Source organism: Hippocampus bargibanti, linkage group LG02, assembly GCF_051943395.1.
Source record: "Hippocampus bargibanti isolate YZ-2025 linkage group LG02, ASM5194339v1, whole genome shotgun sequence".
NCBI classification, from domain to species: domain Eukaryota; kingdom Metazoa; phylum Chordata; class Actinopteri; order Syngnathiformes; family Syngnathidae; genus Hippocampus; species Hippocampus bargibanti.
The window spans coordinates 3,982,652-4,003,259 of NC_142735.1; the positions used below are offsets into that span (position 1 = coordinate 3,982,652).

Consider the following 20,608-nt stretch of genomic DNA (forward strand, 5'->3'; position numbering starts at 1 on the left):
ACTTGTCCGGAGGTGTCGTTTGTCATTTAAATCACAGAACTACCATACAACAGAAACTAAATTGCGGTCTCAATTAATCTTTTATTGTAAAAAAATAAGAACTGGAGTTTTACTATTATGTACCTACTTCTGGTAACCTTGCAGTATGTTCTTTCTTTGTGGAGGTGATGGAGAACACAGAGATCCACGTGGTGCCCAATATCTTGATGCTGGTGGGCCTTGCCTCCATCGGTACCAACTGGATGGCCGGCCGAGTATGCCAGGATGCTTTGGACCCCAACCGCTTCCCCCGCTGGAAGGTTTTCCTGCTGGGCTGGTATGCTGTGGCCACGCTCATATGTTGCCTGCTTGTCGCTGTGGTGGTGCTCAGCTACGCCCTGCAGGGACGCTTGGAAGAGTCTCTGAAGGTTGGCTCTCATATATTTCGTTATTTAATTTTCATTTTCAACCCTGTGGTTTAATGTACTATATGTGTATGGTATACCATTTGAGTCTTATTCATGTATCAATCCAAAATAATAATAATAATAATAATAATAATAATAATAATAATAATACATTTCAATTATCAGTGGCTTTCAAAACTCTCAAGGTCACTTTACAGTCACAGGATCAGTTTTTCAGTGGGTGAGCAACGGCAGCCACACACGCCAGCGTTCACTCAACCGGGAATAACTCAGATCAAGTTAGCTAGCTAGCTAATAGATAACTAATAGTTACCTAGCGAGCTAGTTAGACAGCTAATAGATAGCAAATAGATGGCTAGCTAGGTAGCCAGAAACGGTGACCCGTTCAACCGGGAATAACTCAAATGGATCAAGTTAGCTAGCTAATAGATGACCAATAGATAGCCAGCTAGTTAGATAACTGGTTAGACAGCTAATAGATAGCAAATAGCTAGCTAGCCAGCAACACATAGTGCAAAGTATAAAAATAGTTAACCATTCCCTACACCGATATTTCACGTTGCATTTACCGTATTTCCCAGTGTATAAGGCAGATCCAAAAACGTTCATTTTCTTTAAAAGGTGACACTACGCTTTATACGCAGGTGCACCTTATATGTGAAGTAAGATTAGTATCAACAGGTCTCACAACAAATTTCAGCAGCCAGCTAATAGATGACCAATAGACAGACAGCTAGCTAGCTAGTTAGACAGCTAATAGATAGCAAATCGATAGCTAGCTAGGTAGCCAGCAATACATAGTGCAAAGTATAAAAACAGTTAACTATTCCCTACACTGATATTTCACGTTGCATTTACCGTATTTTCCAGTGTATAAGGCGGACCCAAAAACGTTCATTTTCTTTAAAAGGTGATCTTGCGCCTTATACGCAGGTGCACCTTATATGTGAAGTAACATTGGTCTCAACAGGTCTCAACAAATTTCAGCAGCCACCGACTTCATTTACCCTATAGAAGAAGTTGCGCGTAACCCCAGCCTCTACTGTAGCACCTTATAATGTGGTTTGCCTTATATTTTTATATATATTGTTTTTGAAAACTTTTTTTTTCATTCATTGAAGGTGCACCTTTATAATCTTGTGCGCCTTATATCTGGAAAAAGCTTGAAAATCCACCATTCATTGGGGGTGCGCCTTATACTCCATTACACCTTATACACCGGAAAATACAGTCATCAAACATCACAATGACAATTAAATATGCTCACAAGACGACGATCATGGCTTATTTGAACAAGTGTGGGAACATAAATTGTTAAAATTGATAAAATGTCCCAAATGGGCCAATTGGCAAGAGTACATAAGATGGGTTAAAACATTTTATATTTAAAAATGCTAATTTTTCAAAACCTCTTCAGACAGATTTAGGTAGTTTACACAGTGCTTCCTGTTATCGCTGTTATTTGAAACATATTAATAACCACTTCTAGGGCACATCACGGTTTATTGACGCTAATTTAATGCAACATATACTGTATTAGAGAAATGTAGGATTGTCCTTGTTTTTGTACCATTATAAATAACTCTTGTGACTATGTCTTATCCATCTTCCATTTTTTTTATAGTTACGGTGGTGGCGTTTTTAGTTGTCCATTAAAGGACAACCGACGTCTCCGGACAAGTTGTGTCCATAATTTGTAAAATGGCTTCAAATAACTTCTACTGAGCGTATTTTATAAAGATTGCACCGCATATAGCTATATTTTAAGTTTTAAGACTCGCGCTGAATATTCAGGAAGTCTTGTTTTTGAGTTGGTGATGAGTCCGTACGTGACGTCACTAAAGGACCGCCCTTGACCGTAAAAAAGACGCATTGTAGCAGCCCTTCCATCACGTCAATGTATTTTGCTGTACTTGTTTGGTCTGGGGACCTTGTGTGGCACCCAAAAGCCGCCAGAAGGCCAGAAGCGTCCAAGAGCCATATAAGAAATTATCAGCCTGTGGAAACGGAGGTGGCCAGAGGAGGTCGCCATTTTGTGCCTCTTTTTTGGGTGAGAGTTTTTCCCCCAATGTTGCCTCAAAATGGCACAAATAAATTATTTAATCAATTGCAAACATGTATGCTTTCCTCTTCAGAACTATTTGAATCATATTCATCACTGGATGTGTAACAAGAAAGCATATTCTCCGAATCTGAAGCCATTGTTCAGATTCGCTCAGTAGAAGTAATTTGAAGTGATTTTACAACGTATGGACACAACTTGTCCGGGAGCGTCAGTTGTCCTTTATGAACAAAATCAGTGCCCCATGTTTTCTATTAAAAAAAACAGTAGATTACATAAATAACACGAACCATATATTTCACATTGTTCATGTTATGTCACAATGAAACAAAGGTGAGCGTGGTTAAAAAAAAAAAAACAAAAAAAAAAACAGGAATTGTTTTGCTGTTGGGCTCGCCTTTTTTTGTTGTGGTTGTTATTCCTTTTTGGCATTTTCATTACAAAGACAGAAAAACAACCATCCTTTCTTAAATCATCCAATCATCTTCTCTTTCAACTCAGGTTGGTTTGAGGAATGGGATCCGTTTCTACAAGGACACTGATGTTCCAGGCCGCTGTTTCCAGAAAGAAACTATAGATCGTCTGCAGATGGAATTTCGTTGCTGTGGAAACACCAACTTCAAGGATTGGTTTGAGGTGCAATGGGTCAGCAATAGATATCTGGACTACACTTCAAAGGATATAAAGGAGTGAGTGCATGATAATACACTGATGAGCTCGATGAACAAAGAAAAGTCATAAAGATAAGATCCGAGGGGACTGGAAGTTCAAAAAATATGATGACTGTGTAAAACAGTGACCCACTGATAAAAGGATTCATCATATAGTGTTAGTGTGAGAGAGTCTGACACGTCGACACACTGCTATGCTAACTACAGTGCGTGTAATAGTGGTTAAAGTGGTAGCCAAGTAAAATAAATCTTCTTAATAATATGTTCCATGTGGCTCTACTAGTGTATACATGGAATTGTGATTAATATTAAACCTGTAGAATATGAATTGAACATTAAAAAATCCACTTTTTATTCTGCTCAAGGGCCATTTTGCCTTGTACTGCCAATGTACTATAATACAAAGCAAAATGGCCGCCCCCATCTGAGATGGATGAAAACAGTTTGATTTTTCTGGTTAAATCAGATTCCACAAATGTAATATTAATCAGAATGCAATGTTTCAATTAATAGGGGCACATTGGAGCCTCTGGTGTGTTTAGTTACATAACTATCAACCTCAGAATAAAAATCCGAATCAGAAAGCCTTTAATAGTCCCACAATGGGGACATTTGCAATTGTCGCCTTTATTCAAATGTAGGTTAAAACAGTGGACAGTTACGTAATAAATATTTACATTTTTGTAATTATCATCAGTTTATGTCGACGAAACGCTCATAAAATTCAAACATTAACCCAAAATTTCCACCATATTATCATCTAACCTGTCAACATGTTCACATACTTTGCCTGCTTGCTGAAATTTAACTCATTCACTGCCAGCCATGTGCAAATATGTGTCCACTCCAGTGCCAAGGTTTTTGTCATCACTTGAATTCCAGGACTCACATAATATTGAGTTTTAGGACGACATAAACATTCCATGCACAGTTAGAATCCGTAGACTCTGCTTTCATCAGAAAAAAAGAGTTAATTCCTAAATTATATAGGTCTGGAGTTATATGAGCTTGAAATGAGGGCGACTGTCCAAAATACAATGCAATACAGACATATTGGTTTATGTAGTGCTTTGACAACAGCTGAAGCTGGAATAAAACACAGAACAAGATAAAAATGCTGCCCCCTTGTGGAACCGAAAAACATTGCCTGAGGTCTGCGCTTTATCGGCACCCAAGCATGAAAAAACAAAACCCGAACAAATTCGGGAATTTCGCTCTAGGTCATAGTTTCAATTCCCAAATACATTTATGAATTCCAGTGAATGAGTTAAAGTAAAAATGTGCATTTCAAACAGCATAACGTCCACTTAATACATGGAAAGTTCAAGAGAAATCTCAGCCTCAAAGCACCTTTTGGCGATGTTGACTCAATAAAGATTTCAGCTTGTTTCTATGACTTTTACTTTCCTATAACTTATGACAAAAATAAAACAAAACAATTTTTCCTAACCTGTCCTCTTGTTTCAATCCACTTTTTATCCCCCTGTCCCCTCAATCTCTAGTCGCATCCGCAGCAACATAGATGGGCGCTTCTTGTTGGATGGCGTCCCTTTCAGTTGCTGTAACCCTGCGTCCCCTCGGCCCTGCCTGCAGTACCACCTGACAGACAACAACGCCCATTACAACTATGAGTTCCAGAATGAGGAACTAAACCTTTACAATCGAGGCTGCAGGGAGGCTCTGATCGATTACTACATGGATCTGATGAATTCAACCGGTCCCGGTGTGCTATCTGTCATCTTGATACAGGTGGATCGCACTGTCAGTACATTGTTGACAATGGCCGTATACAGCGGCATAGGCTTCCTGAATATTCAGCGCGAGTCTTAAAGGACAACTGACGTCTCCGGACAAGTTGTGTCCATAATTTGTAAAATGGCTTCAAATGACTTCTACCGAGCGTATTTTGCAAAGATTCCACCGCATATCACTATATTTTACGTTTCAAGAATCGCGCTGAATATTCCGGAAGTCTTGTTTTTGAGTTGGTGACGAGTCCGTACGTGACGTCACCGAAGGAACGCCCCTGACGGAAAAAAAGGACACATTGTAGCAGTCCTTCCATCACGTCAATGCTTGTTTGGTCTGAAAACCTTGTGTTGCACCAGAAAGAGCCAGAAGAGGGCGTCCAAGCTCCATTTAAGGAATTTACCAGCCTGTGGAAACAGGCTCATTCATTCATCACAGGAGTTCGGTGGCCATTTTGCGCCTCTTTTTGGGTGAGACATTTCCCCCCAATGTTGCCTCAAAATGGCACGGAATAAATTATTTAATCGATTGCAAACGTGTATGATTTCCTCTATTTGAATCAGAATCATATTCATAACTGGATGTGTAACAAGAAAGCATATTATCCGAATCTGAAGCCATTGTTTTTTTTTCTCCAGCAATGCAAGACGTCTTGGCGTGACGTCACGAACTGGGGGCGGGACTTTCTGAAAATGCCCAATTTGCAGCTCAATTTTTGGCAGATTTTGGACACTTTAAGTCATTTTTATTTGTGTTTTGCATTTGAATAAAAATATACTGCATGTTTTGGGTATTTTAGATGCTATAAAACGTTTTTCTGGTGTCATTTGAAGTGATTTTACAAATTATGGTCACAACTTGTCCAGAGGCGTGGGTTGTCCTTTAAGGCTTTTATAAATAGGTTTAAGGTTTATATAACTATGTTTGAGTCTTGTATAAGTAACCTGTATTGGTTTGTAATGAAAAATAAACATTTAATAAAACATATGCTCTATAAAGATATGTACATGTACAACTGGAGAGAATACATATGCTACTACACAAATGTTCATCTGTACCATTGTTCGTAACTTGAATGTTCGTAAGTAGGGGAGCATCTGTAATGCAAAAACTTTGATCACTTAAAGGACAACCGACACCATTTTTTTGCTCCTAACTGACATCAGAAAAACTTTTTATAGCATCTAAAATACCCAAAACATGCAGGCTGATATTTCTAGTCAAATGCAAAACACCAATAAAATGAGTCCCCAAACTATTTCAAAATGACCTCAGAGATGCCGAGTTTCAGAAGGTCCCGCCCCCTTGTTCGGGACGTCACGCCTTGCTCTAGAATCAAAACAATGGCTTCAGATTCGGAGAAGATGCTTTCTTGTTACTCATCCAGTTATGAATATGATTCAAATAGTTCTGAAGAGGAAAGCATAAATGTTTGCCATCGATTAAAGAAGTCCTTCCGTGTCATTTTGAGGCGTCTGGACTGCAATGTAGCGTCCCAGAAAATGTACAAGATGGCACCCAAACTCCGTTGTTAATGGGCTGATTTGTCTGCTGGGAATTTGCGTCAACTAGTATCAAATAGCAGTCTTCGTGCAACACAACGATTCACCATCGCGCTATTGATGTGTTTTCCTTCTAATTTCGCCATCAACACGGATCAACACAATTAGTTTTCAGACCAAACAAAGTACCCAAAATGCATTGTGTGTCGCTTTCTCGGTCAGCGGCGTTCCTTTAGTGACGTCACATCAGGAATCGTCACCAACTCGAAAACAAGACTTCCTGAATATATTGAAATGTAAAATATAGCTATATGCCGTGGAATCTTTGTAAAATATGCTCAGTAGAAGTCATTTGAAGTGATTTTACAAATTATGGACACAACCTGTTCGGAGGCGGACAAGTTGTGTCGGTTGTCCTTTCAAGTTGAATTTTGTTAGAACTCATTCAAAATGATGATGATTATTCTTGTTTCGAAAATCAAAATCTCATTTGCTTTTGTACTCATACTGACCACTACTCCTATCATTTCTGCTTTCCCATGTACAGATGTCAGTCCTGTTGAGCTTGCGCTACCTGCAAACCTCGGTGGAAGGGGCCACGGCTCAAGAGCAGCCCCAAGGGGACAGCGATGGTTTTCTTCTGGAGAAAGGAGTGAAGGAGACTTTGGAAGAAGCCAAAGTAAAAATCCTGCTCTTGCTTAAATTTGGCCAGGTTGACCCCAGTGCAACTGATGGATCTCCTGATACAGGAAAGAACCCTCAACCTTCCAGCTAGAAGATGAGTGAATACAATTAAAAGCGGAATAATGTTGAAAGTTGGGAATTCACGTCTAAGTATTCTTGGTTGTATGTGAAAGTGGTTGGTGGCAGTTAGAACACCTCATGGTTTTGAAACATTAGGCTTGATTAATGCTCCACCAATATGCTCCATTCAAAATGTGAATGTGTCACCATTTTTTTTAGAGCAAAGGTCTTAAACGCCAGTCCTCAGGGTGCAACACACCTGATTGAAATGACCAGGGCAGGAAGGCAGCCTTTGTTTTAGAGCTTCTGTTCAGCAGATGAGTAGTAATTTTCGTTCTTATGGTATTAACATGTTTAGTGATTAACATTTTAACCTAAATTTGATACTTTAAACCTGATGTCATAGTTCATCCCGTGTGCGCTGTATTAATCATCTCACAGCATTAGATTTTTCCTGAACTGCAATTAAATGCTTTGGAAACTGTTTAAAAGTGGCAAAGGATATACAGTACAGCCTATTAAAGGTAGACATTTTTAACCACTTTGTAGTGTCTGCTTCTATGTTTACGAGTGGCAAGACGAAATAAACAAACGCTTTAAAGGACAACCGACACCATTTTTTGTTTCCTAACTGACATCAGAAAAACGTTTGATAGCATCTAAAATACCCAAAACACGCAGGCTGATATTTTTAGTTAAATGCAAAACAGCAATAAAAATGACTGAAAGTGGCCCAAAACTACTTAAAAATCACCTCAGAAAGTTTCAGTTTCAGAAGGTCCCGCCCCTTTTGTTCGTGACGTCACGCCAAGACATCTTGCCTTGCTCGAGAAGCACAACAATGGCTTCAGATTCGGAGAAGATGCTTCCTTGTTACTCATCCAGTTATGAATATGATTCAAATAGTTCTGAAGAGGAAAGCATAAATGTTTGCAATTGATTAAAGAAGTCCTTCCTTGTCATTTTGAGGCGTCTGGACTGCAATGTAGCATCCCAGAAAATGCACAAGATGGCGCCCAAGCTCCGTTGGAAATGGGCTGATTTGTCGGCTGGGAATTTGTGTCAACTCATATCAAATAGTAGTCTTAGTGCAACACACTATGATTCACCATCGCGCTATTGATGTGTTTTCCTTCGAATTTCGCCATCAACACGGATCAACACGTTTTCAGACCAAACAAAGTACCCAAAATACATTGTGTGTCGCATTCTCGGTCAGTGACGATACCTACCGTGACGTCACGGTAGGTATCGTCACCAACTCGAAAACAAGACTTCCTGAATATTCAGCGCGAGTCTTAAAAACGTAAAATATAGCTATATGCCGTGGTATCTTTGTAAAATACCCTCATTTGAAGTGATTTTACAAATTATGGACACAACTTGTCCGGGGGCGTCGGTTGTCCTTTAAACCAATCTGTGAGAGCAATTTGTCTTTATACACACACACACACATGTGTGTGTGCGTGTGTGTGAGAAAGAGACTTCGGTGCCCTATATGAAGCTGTCAACTTGTCTAGGCAGCTCAGAAACAATCGGATAATCCCGGGTGTACCTTATCCAAAAAGTGCTGCACAGGCACTATCTGCATGCACGGCAACACACTCTGCAACTACAAGTGTGGGATCTTTTATTTATTATTTGTTTCATATTACATGAACCAAAACAGATTAAAATGACATTAAAATAGCATTGCAGATACTTTTATTTTCTATCTATCGAGCTAGCTATCGATTTAGCTAGCTATCTATTGAGCTAGCTAGTTATCGAGCTAGCTAGTTATCGAGCTAGCTAGTTATCGAGCTAGCTAGCGATCGAGCTAGCAAGCTCTCGATCGAGCTAGCTAGCTGTCGATCGAGCTAGCTAGATGTATATCTATCTAGCTACCTGTATGTTTATCTAGCTAGGTGCCTGTCTGTCTAGCTAGCTGTCTATCTCTCTTTCTGTCTGTCTATTTTGTTTTTTTTTAACTTCAAGATGGCGCCTTTCCAGCAACTCCTGTATTTTGTGATTCTACTTACTTCTTTCTTTCCTTTCCTCTTCCTTTCATAACTTTGCTGCTGTGTTACATCTGGGTAGAGTGAACACTGGCGCGAATGGCTGCCGCTGCTCACCCGCACAAAAAAAGTTCTTATCCCGTGACTGTATTATTATTATTATTGAATGTATTAATAATAACACTTAATAATGTATATTATTAAGTGAATGTATATTATAGTATTAAGTGAATGTATTATTTTTATTATCTATACCTGTGACTGCAAAGTGTCCTTGAGAGGCACTTACAAATGAAATGTATTCTATTATATTTTTTATCACTTTAAGAAAATTAAGAAAACATTTAGATACACTGAGATCAATCTCTGATTCAAATTTGCTGTTGACCAATGTGATCGATCAACATTGATGCAAATGGAACCTCTGATGTTTACCACTAGAGAGCGCCAACACACAGTGTGCAAAAACAGGAACCAAGTACAGTAAGTGAAAATACGGAATCATTTAGTCTGAAATGACGCTGGGTTCCGATAATTCCAAATTACAAACATAATCTTTGCTTTTCCCCAAAATGCCCACATTATGCCTGACAGCACGTAAAGCAACGCTGGCCCATCCAGAGAATTAACACGCGCGAAACAAATTAATAAAGGGTGAGCTGTTTTTTGTTCGTTTAGAAACACATGATAAAAATGAGGCCTCATCATGGGATCTCAGCACATGATTTGTCAAATCAACATATGACAGAGGTGCTGATACCATTTGAATAATAAGAATCATGGTCGTGTGGTAAGCAGACTGCCTAACAAATGCAACACGAACCTTCTGACAGTTCCGGTGTGGTTTTGCAATGAAACTGGGCGGCACAGTCAGAGAGGAAGAGGAGGGGGGGGAAGAGAGAGGAAGGGAAGAGAAGAGCCTCTCAAATGTCAAACTACTTCACTTGACAGAAGATGGACTCCGTGAGAGTCACTACATGAAAAAACTGATATTGTTTGTTAATCATCTGCCTGACTGCAGTTGTGCCTCACATCTATTGTGGCACTAAAATGGACTCAAGTGTGATGGAGATAATAGAAGAATTCATGGAGAGTGCATTGGTGCACTGGGTATGTCATTTAACATTTATCACTCTTGCCCAGAGGAAAAGGTCATTATTTTTTTTTCGAACAATGTACAGAAAGTATAAGAAACTTGCACGGCTACAGTATGATTTCCACGGGTTGTTTACATTCACCCTTACATTTGAGCTAATTAAAATCCAACATTCATGGTTGTTAAATACATCAGTTCATTGTGTGCAACAAAACAAACCTACTTCTCCTTTTTAGAATTGTCCTTTGCCTCTTCAAAACATTTTCCCCCTTTTTCAGCCACAACACTTCCTTCCGTGTCCTTTGTTGGCTGCTGATTTTTGATTTTTTACAATAAGCCGGTTACTGTGTATTCAACTTCGTTCAAAAGCAATGCAGATTTGAACTTCATTCTAACAAATAACAAAAGTCGGCTGTTTTCCACATGAAATTTTAAAGGACAACCGACGCCACTTTTTTGTTTCTTAACTGACATCAGAAAAAACGTTTTATAGCATCTAAAATACCAAAAACACGCAGTATGATATTTTTACTCAAATGCAAAGCACCAATAAAAATGACTTAAAGTGTTCAAAATCTGCAAAAAATTGAGCTGCGAATTGGGCATTTTCAGAAAGTCCCGCCCCTAGTTCGTGACGTCACGCCAAGACGTCTTGCATTGCTTGAGAATCAAAACAATGGCTTCAGATTCGGAGAATATGTTTGCTTGTTACACCTCCAGTTATGAATATGATTCAAATAGTTCTGAAGAGGAAAGCATACATGTTTGCAATCGATTAAATAATTTATTCCATGCCATTTTGAGGCAACATTGGGGAGAAACGATCACCAGAAAAGAGGCACAAAATGGCGACCTCCTGTGGCCACCTCCGTTTCCACAGGCTGATAAATTCCTTATATGGAGCTTTGACACCCTCTTCTGGCAGCTTTTGGGTGCAACACAAGGTTTTCAGACCAAACAATACAGCAAAATACATTGACGTGATGGAAGGACTGCTACAATGTGTCTTTTTTTCAGTCAGGGGGCGTTCCTTTAGTGATGTCACGTACTGACTCGTCACCAACTCAAAAACAAGACTTCCTGAATATTCAGCGCAAGTCTTAAAATGTAAAATATAGCTATATGAGGTGGAATCTTTTTAAAATATGCTCAGTAGAAGTCATTTGAAGCCATTTTACAAATTATGGACACAACTTGTCCGGAGACGTCGGTTGTCCTTTAATTAGCCTGAAAATGTTTATTGCTATTATATCCAATAAGGAAATTGTATGTCTGTGCACAGGCATGTGGATAAACATTTGCAAAAACCAAAGAAGACACTGACAAAATTATTCACAAATGAAAAAAAAAAAACAAAAACAAATAGGTCCTAGGTTTCAAGAAAGTTAATGGGCCGAGTATTCTGCCAATAAACCCCCCCTTGCGCGTACATTTACAGAAAAATTGGGCCAGTAGCCACATCATATTTTCAGCATTACCACAAATGTTATGTATTATGGGTGAATTTGGACCAAACACTCTTAGGTTGCACAAACACTGCCATTACTGACCTGTGTAGACTGCCTGATGTGAAGGGTCAGATGAGACCCGTAGGTGTAACAGTTTAGCTTGCCGGCTGGTGGTCTGTATGAGATAGGGGCTAAAAAGACAAAAACAAAGAAGAGAAGAATTCTCAAACAAACAGGATATCATATATCATCATAACTCAGAGAGGAAGTGTATTTATACGTTTTTAAAATATAGTGATACCTCGGTTTCCAAATCCCTTAGCTTAGGAACGTTTCGGTTTACGAGCGTTACATTTAAGAAAATTTTACATTGGCAGACGAACTTTACCTTGGCATACAAACTTTTTTCATACGCGGAGCTGCCTCAATGAGTGATGCGTCGTTCACGAAAAAGCCTGTTCTTCTAACAACAAAATGGCAGCCGACTGTTTTTGTCCTCTATTCCCCGCCCCCAGTCTTCAGTTAAAACCACATTAGTCAAGGACGCAGCAGTGAGGGGGTGTGGTTTAAACATTAAAGAGACAGGCAGATGACAGTGAGAGAGTTTCAACTTTGATAGTTCAAAGGCAGAGTATAGACTGCAAGGTTAACATATCCCATCAATCAGGCTCCACAAACAACCCGCACAAGCCATCTGTACACTTGATGCAAAAAGCCATCAACCCATCTTAACAGAACACAAATGATGAGGAACTAGATACAATTATCACAGAGAAAGCACCGAAAAGGGATCATTCCTCAAGGTAGTGAAAGAAGAAGGTTACATTTCTCATCAAGTGTTTAATGCTGATGGAACTGGCCACTCCATTCCATCAAGCCATCAACGACCATCACAAAGGTAAATAAAACAACTTAATTATACAGTACAGTTTATTTCTTTAATTGTGATACCATAGCACATTTATTATACATAAAATAAGGTATATTTTCTGTAGTTGTAACCCTTAGAAAATTAGAAAGTAGAAAATTAAGTTTTAAGTTTTATGGGGACCTGGGAACGGATTATTCTCATTTTAATGTTTTCCTATGGGAAATTAATTTTTGGGATACACATTTTTTGCCTTACACACTCTGTCTGGGAACCAATTAAGTTCGTAAGCCAAGGAATCATTGTATAGTACACGTATTGTTGAATGAAGACAACATTTTTTTTGCTCTCGCAGAAAATACTTTTCTCATACAGGGGGAATAAAATGATGCTTCAGCGCTACTTGGAGCGTATCGATGTGTCTACACGCCTGCTGCTTGCTTAGTCCAGCTCTTAAGATAGGCCACACAATACAACTTCATTGCGCCTGCAGCTTGTAGACATTTGTGAATCTTCCTTGCGGGGATTTTAACCCTGCACTTACTCAGCGACACCGTAGCTGGCACCACAATGCGAGTCACGCACTGAATGACGTGCATCCATCTTGTTTATCCTCAAAGGCTCAAGCACGTGGTCTCACCACAGGTGGCCAGCTATGTCCAGGTTATGTCTATGTTTACCAACAGTGCAGGTAGAGGAAAAAAGCAGTCATTATACCGCCATTTGCATTGGCAGCTCTTCTTAGCAGAGCTTGAAATATTGGCTGCGGCCCCATTTGGCTGCTCGTTACCGTGAAACGCTTTCGAAGCGTGAGCGTACTTATCCCACCTGTCCATACGCGTGCACAGTAACTAATTTCTGTGTGGCGGCTTGTGTAAAACGGCTCCCCGTTTCCAATTTCCTTTAATGGTCACCCACTGAGGTCCATCAGGACCAAAACCCTAAGCTCTCAGAACTCCTTATTTCTATCTGCAGTTGGCCAAGGAGCAAAGATCCCCAGTGGCAGTCAGATGCTTCTGGTGTTATTAATTTATAACTGACGGGAGATATATGCAAAAATCTGTTTGAAAAGCGAGTCCCGTGTTGGGGTGAAGAAGGCAAACAGACTAACTTTACAGTACAGTGATACCTCAGCTTACGAACTGAATTGGTTCCCAGAAAGTTTGTGTAAGGCAAACAAGTGTGTCTTCCAAACATTAATTTCCGATAGGATACCATTAAAATGAGAATAATCCGTTCCCAGGCCCCCATAAAACATTATTTTCTACTAACTAAGCCTTAAAACGACACAAAATATACCTTATTTTATGTATAATAAACATGCTATTATATTGTAATTAAATACATAAACTGTATAATTAAATAAATAAATTGTATAACGGTATAATAAAGTCGTTTTATTTACTTTTGTGATGGTCATTGATGGAATAGAGTGGGAGGCGGTGGGAGGGAGTTACTGTTTGGAAGGAGAGTCACATTCCGTTACATAGGCTTATGCACAGGGACGGACTTCTCTTCCTGTATAATGAAAGTCCAGTTAGGCATCTTTTTTTCAAAAAAGGCCGGTTTCATTAGCATTAAACACTTGATGAGGAACGTAGCCTTCTTCTTCTACCATCTTGAGGAATGATTCCTTGTAAGCTTAAGCAGCTTTATTGTCAGAACTGGCTACCTCTCCATGACGAATGACACTATGAATCCCTGTACGACGCTTAAAGTTCGCGAGCCATCTGTGGCTAGCCTTGAAATCCTCAATGGATGACGAACTTCCAGGGTTGCCTCTTGACGATATCTGAGTGAAGTTGGCATGCTTTCTCGGCGATAATTCCTTCACTCACGCTGTCCCCTGCTCGCTGCTTTTCGTTAATCCAAATTAACATACGTTTTTCAACCTCTTCTATTGCCTGATACCGTTGCTTAGACAACACTGAAACACACTTAACAACACTGAAATGTCATTGATTAAATGCTTGAATATGAAAACACACATCTGGAAGCAGCGTAACAGGGGAAAGTAATGAAAATTATTTAAAAATAATTCATGGACATAAGATAATTAACATCAGTCCAGGATTCGGATATTTTTAGGCCAGCAGAGAGGGGTTTGCAGGCCTTAACGGACCGGCACAGGTATTTATAAATTATAGCCGCCCTCAAAATAACGAAGGAAAGAAACAAAAAAAGTTAATTTTTTAAATTGTTGCTTATTGTTTTATCCTCCTGATTTGTTGTGGCTGTCTTTTATTTTTTTTGCGTGGCATGTACATCATATTTCAAATCTTAAACTTGCACAGATAATGCCAAGTTGTTTACAGTTTCTTTCTTAGAATTCTGATTTCCTCTTAGGTTCATCTCTTTGAGAAGATGGTGGAGGCGGAGAACGGTGTCCAACTCGACAGCCAGTACATCGACGTGACCTCCGTTTCCCAGAATTCTCGGCATTGCTACCTCAAATTGACCAATGGGATTTTCCTCAACAATGTAATGAGAATCATGTAAGACTTGTTTACAACTATTACATGTCAAAATACAGTATAGTCGGGCACCGTGATATTACCTTTGTTTCATAGTTCAGATTTTGGGTTTGAATCTGCTCTCTGACGGAGTTTCCACTTTCTACCCCTTGGCAAAAACTTCCCAAAGACATAGTGTCTATTGAATGTGAATGGTTGTTTGTCTATTATGTCGCGTCTGATTTGCTGGTGACCAGTCGAGGGCATACTCAACCAGCTAAGTTCACCTATAATAATGATGATGGAAGGGTGAAAAAAGTTCTAAAATTATATGGATGCGTTCAATTATGTGTCAATTCAATATTAAAATGCATACAAACCTAAAAGGTTAACCAGAGTGAAATTGCACTCTGGTAAAATACTAATACAAATACTAATAGTTATACTAACAGTAATTTTAATACTAATACTAATACTAGTACTAATACTACTAATAATACTAATACGAATACAAATACGAATACTAATACTACTGCTAATTCTAACGCTAATGCTAATGCTAACTCTAATGCTAATACTCATACTCATAAAAATAATCATAATGAAGATGATGAAACACAAATGTTATGTTCTCACATTTGAAGTTTATTCCAATTGAAATGCTTTTTATTGTCTTGATATGAACTTCATTCAATTATATGGAAGCGTTCAATTATGTGTCAATTCAATATTAAAATGCATACGAACCTAAAAGGTTAACCAGAGTGAAATTGCACTCTGATAAAATACTAATAGTAATACTAATAGTTATACTAACAGTAATTTTAATACTAATACTAGTACTCATACTACTAATAATACTAATACTAATCCTAATACGAAAACGAATACAAATACTAATGCTAATGCTAACGCTAATGCTAACTCTAATGCTAATACTCATAAAAATAATCATAATGAAGATGATGAAAAACAAATGTTATGTTCTCACATTTGAAGTTTATTCTAATTGAAATGCTTTTTATTTATCACACTCACATTTATAACTCTTGCATTGTTCTACAGTCAGTATGTTAAATAGCATTAATTCACATTCGATTCATATTTGCCACAAATATCCAATGAAACATGAAATGAGTTCTGTATATTTGGCACCTTCTCAAGTAATCTCTACTGAATTCTTCATCAGCTTTTCCAATTTTTAACCACATTGAAGCCATCGCTTCGCACGTGACAGGAAAGGATCTTCTGTCAGGAGGAGGCCAAAGGCTGATTAATTTGCCCCGACTTAACCTCGGTTGTTTCAACAGTTAATTGCATGAGGATTCTTGCTGGCAGTGTGTCAGGCACATTAAAATTGTATTCACAGACTGCAGATTTCCACCACTTTAAAAAAATCTGTGACAGAGACGTGCCTGTTTGATCAAGCTGCAGTAAATATACTTCCATGTCGATATGAAACCTGTTATTATGTGTTCCAGAGACCCCAACCCAAGAGTGGAGAAGTTGTACGAGAGCGATATGGATGACTACATGCAGAAAATACAGAACTTCTCCATCTTAAATCGACACCTCAGAGCATTCTACCAGGTAGGGGAGAAGTCAAGATGCAAGAAAGCATGAGATTATAACGTGGAAACCTTTTGGTGTATGGATTTCTACAGACACAATGTTGGGTCGGATGAATGCGCCTCCTGCGTGCTATGTCGGCAAATCTCATCACCCACAGACTTCTGATCCTAGAATCGCCCTAAGCTGAAACAAGAGCTTTCTATTACACCATTTTAGACCGTTATTTGATATACAGTGATACCTCGGTTTACGAACGCCTTGGCTTACAAATTTTTCGGTTTATGAATGTTACATTTACTGAAATTGTACCTTGGCATACAAACTTTTTTTCATACGCGAGCTGCCTCAATGAGTGATGCGTCGTTCACAAACGAGCCCGTTCTTCTAACAACAAAATGGTAGCCGACTGTTTTTGTCCTCTATTCCCCGCCCCCAGTCTTCGGTTAAAGCCACGTGATTGGTCAAGAACACATCAATGAGGGGGTGTGGTTTAAACATTAAAGAGACAGGCAGACGACAGTGAGAGTTTCAACTTTGATAGTTAAAAGGCAGAGTTTAGACTGCAAGGTTAAAATGTCCCATCAATCAGGCTCCACAAACAACCCGCGGAAGTCATCTGTACACTTGATGCAAAAAGCTATCAACCCAGCAAAACAGAACACAATTAATTGATGAGGAACTAGATACAATTATCACAGAGAAAGCACCGAAAAGGGATTATTCCTCAAGATGGTGAAAGAAGGTTACGTTCCTCATTAAGTAATGCTGATGAAACCAGCCACTCCATTCCATCAAGCCATCAACGACCATCACAAAGGTAAATAAAATGACTTTTTTATATAGTCCAATTTATTTATTTAATTATAATACCGTAGCACATTTATTATACATAACATGAGGTATATTTTGTGTTTTATGTAATTACAGTAAAGTCTCGTTATATCGATATTCTCGGGAGCTGGAAAAAATATCGATATATCCGATCCTGCAGCATGTAAACTTTCTCCTTGCGTTCATAGAAATAGTATCGTAATAAGCAGTACTATCGATATAACCGATATCGCTATAACAAGACTTTACTGTATAATTATAATTATGTTATATGGCAGGAGTGTCAAAGTCATTTTTTGCCGCGGGCCACATTGTAGTTATGGTTTCCTCTCGAGGGCCGTTATGAATTTGGGGAACCCATTAGAATGTTTAAATCCCTTCAAATATTACATATAGAGCACACAGCAAATTAATGAATAACTCGTTTTCAAATCTGAAGTCAAGAATAATGACTTTTATTGTGGTTGACATCCAAAAATATGAAATGTTGGCTCAGATTTTAGCAATCATCATGGAAGTTTGATTTGCTTTCGCGGGCCGAAAAAAATGATGTGGCGGGCCGGATTTGGCCCGCGGGCCTAGACTTTGACACCTGTGTTTTATGGGGACCTGGGATCGGATTATTCTCATTTTAATGGTTTCCTTTTGGGAAATTATTTTTTTGGGATACACACTTTTCGCCTTACACACTGTCTGGGAACCAATTAAGTTCGTAAGCCAAGGTATCACTGTACTTGGCAATTTTATTCGTAATAATCCAAATATGGTACCACACTCTTCTCTGTGATGTAAAATATTCACCAGACATTTATTTTCACTTTTTACAAGAGTCTTCCATGTGAGTAATTAGTGGATAATTAGTTAAGGAGACTTGTTAATGAGATTTGCTTTACCCAAAATGTGTGCGACCTAAAATCATTTCCAGATGAAAAAGAGGTACGCCAGCTCTTTTAGGGCAAGCACTGAAACAACTACCGGGTCATTATTAATGGAAAAGCTTCTTAAAAGGCAGAACCATTCTTCTACTAAGACACAACTCGGGGGAGGGAAGAAGGAAGGAGGGATGGAGGAGAGTGTTTCGAGCTGTAAGGTTGCAAAAAACAGAGAACATGATGGAAACGTGAAGCAACTATTAGTCTCACTACAAGAGCATTCCTTTGAGGGCTTTTGTAAATAGTTGGAAGTGCACTCAGGGGATGGCGGAGCATTTGCGCAAACAAGAAGATGAAACAGAGCATTGCCATCTTCCATTATGAATTAAATTACTTCATTTTTGCTGTCTGTGTGGTTGGTGGTCGGGTGAACGTTGAGGAGTGGAACAGACAGACCTAATGTTTGTGAAGTACGTCTGTGTTGGTGTCATTTGAGGAAATGACCCTCCCTCTCTTTAGTTACTCTCGCAGAGGACTGACGTGAGAAAGAAATTCTTGCTGGGCACCAATCAGGTGGAGCTGCATTAGTTACACAACACGGCAACCACAGTTTTTACGGTTTCACTTCCTTATTTTTTTGTTGAATCGCTTGAAAGCTCAGAGCAACGCAAGTCAACACTGGTGACGACGGATTCACCCAGTCAACGCAAGATGCAGTGACGGACCGTCAAGGCCTGCAAAGCTTTCTCTGCTGGCCGAGAAATATCTAAATCACAGACTGATGTTAATGATATTTTCTCCATGACTTCTTATTAAGCAATTCCAAATTGTCTTTCGGTTTTCTTTCATTACTTTTCACCTGTTGCCCTGCTTCTAGATGTGTATTTTTGTATTTAAGCATTTTACCAATCGCATTTCCGTCATCATTTGTTACCAAGGTCAGAAATCTACCTGGACGCCTTCACAATCAGTTCTGCAGGCCCTGGAGCATCAAATGTTTCGATCAAACTGTTGCTGTCAACAATCAGATTTTGAGTTGGCAACCCGAAAGGCCTTCTTGAAGGTGCTGGTTATCGTTCGAGTTTAGAGACCAGCCTATCATAGTTTGTGAAAACTGCTTTGATCACAAGCCGCTAGTGATAATAGCATACTGGCCAGAGCTAGCACACTGTATTGGTAGCATACTAAATAAGCAAATATAAAAATATAGGTTGATTTTATAGCAGTTTTGGCAACCCACAATGGATGAAGGAGGAGAAGAAATGGAATTGAAGATTTACTGTTAAAGCCATTTTCAAGACGGACTTTTCAAGAAAAAAAAAAAGATATCTTTAAGAAAGGTCGGTCAGTTATTTCCTGGCTAATGGTAGCCTCGAGTTAACTTGTCGTAAGTCACACCACATTTTTTTCTTAAAACGTAAAATATAGCTATATGCGGTGCAATCTTTGTAAAATATGCTCAGTAGAAGTCATTTGAAGTATTTTTTACAAATTATGGACACAACTTATCCGCAGGCGTCGGTTGTCCTTTAAGATTTAATAAAAATCTGGACCTGTCACCTCTTTCTCCATACAAAGCTAATGAGTCCAGGAACTTTGTCATTGTCATTCGAATTTCAAGACCCAGAGAATATCAAGTTTTAGGACTACATAAACATTCAATGCAGCGTAAGAAACCTTAGACTGTCTTCTTTCATCAGAAAAAGAGAGTTGATTCCTAAATTACAGTAAAGTCTCATTATATCGATATCGGATATATCGATAGTCCCGGTTATATCGATACTATTTCTATGCACGCACTGAGAAAATTACATGCAAACAGGGTCGGATATAGCGATAGTCCCGGTTATATCGATATTTTTTCGGACTCCCTTGAATATCGATATAACGATACTTTACTGTATATGGGTCTGGAGTTTTATAAGCTTGTAATGAGGACGTCTGTCCAAAATACAATGCAATACATACATATAGTTTTATATAGCGCTTTAACAACAAGTGCTAACATGGAAAAAGGGAAATGCTGCCCCCTTGTGGAAGGGAAAACCATTGCCAGAGATCTGGTTAGCGTTTTATCGGCACCCAAGCAAGAAAAAAACAAAATCCGAACTAATTCGGGAATGGCGCTCTATGTCATATTTTCAATTCCCGAATAAATTCGTGAATGGCAGTGAATGAGTTAATTAAGGTGGATATAAAAAAAAAAAAACGGTAAACTGTTCATCCAATTTGTTGTGTAAAACCGCATCCAGCTCAACCAAGTCCAATCAGCAGCGAGCCAAACAGACGATTGACTATGCAATATGGAGAACATGATATTGCAGATGGATTTGAAT

The 20,608-nt window shown here is 38.9% G+C and overlaps 2 protein-coding genes and 2 long non-coding RNA genes across 8 annotated transcripts in view; 2 read left to right on the plus strand and 2 right to left on the minus strand.

The window, feature by feature from the left end:
- LOC148901238 (uncharacterized) overlaps nt 1-266 on the minus strand; it is a 19,621-nt gene extending 19,355 nt beyond the window's left edge. For all 3 annotated transcript variants that reach the window (XR_016118355.1, XR_016118354.1, XR_016118356.1), the window contains exon 1: nt 128-266. This is a non-coding gene — a long non-coding RNA (uncharacterized LOC148901238). The remainder of the gene's footprint in view (nt 1-127) is intronic.
- Nucleotides 1-7,749, plus strand: part of rom1b (retinal outer segment membrane protein 1b) — an 11,296-nt gene extending 3,547 nt beyond the window's left edge. Inside the window, exons 2-5 of the mRNA XM_089021237.1 lie at nt 165-407; nt 2,971-3,158; nt 4,643-4,889; nt 6,939-7,749. Coding sequence (XP_088877363.1) covers nt 165-407; nt 2,971-3,158; nt 4,643-4,889; nt 6,939-7,166 — 906 coding nt within the window. The 3' untranslated portion in view covers nt 7,167-7,749. The remainder of the gene's footprint in view (nt 1-164; nt 408-2,970; nt 3,159-4,642; nt 4,890-6,938) is intronic.
- A 2,270-nt stretch (nt 7,750-10,019) lies between these two features.
- The window catches only part of ccdc88b (coiled-coil and HOOK domain protein 88B), a 67,446-nt gene continuing 56,857 nt past the window's right edge, over nt 10,020-20,608 (plus strand). Inside the window, exons 1-3 of one of the 3 annotated variants that reach the window (XM_089021265.1) lie at nt 10,020-10,242; nt 14,891-15,039; nt 16,479-16,587. In XM_089021265.1, the coding sequence (XP_088877391.1) occupies nt 10,183-10,242; nt 14,891-15,039; nt 16,479-16,587 (318 nt within the window). In that variant the 5' untranslated portion in view covers nt 10,020-10,182. The remainder of the gene's footprint in view (nt 10,243-14,890; nt 15,040-16,478; nt 16,588-20,608) is intronic. The other 2 variants (XM_089021274.1, XM_089021281.1) reach the window with 2 other exon arrangements.
- Nucleotides 10,924-20,608, minus strand: part of LOC148901241 (uncharacterized) — a 31,093-nt gene continuing 21,408 nt past the window's right edge. The window contains exon 8 of the long non-coding RNA XR_016118360.1: nt 10,924-11,867. This is a non-coding gene — a long non-coding RNA (uncharacterized LOC148901241). The remainder of the gene's footprint in view (nt 11,868-20,608) is intronic.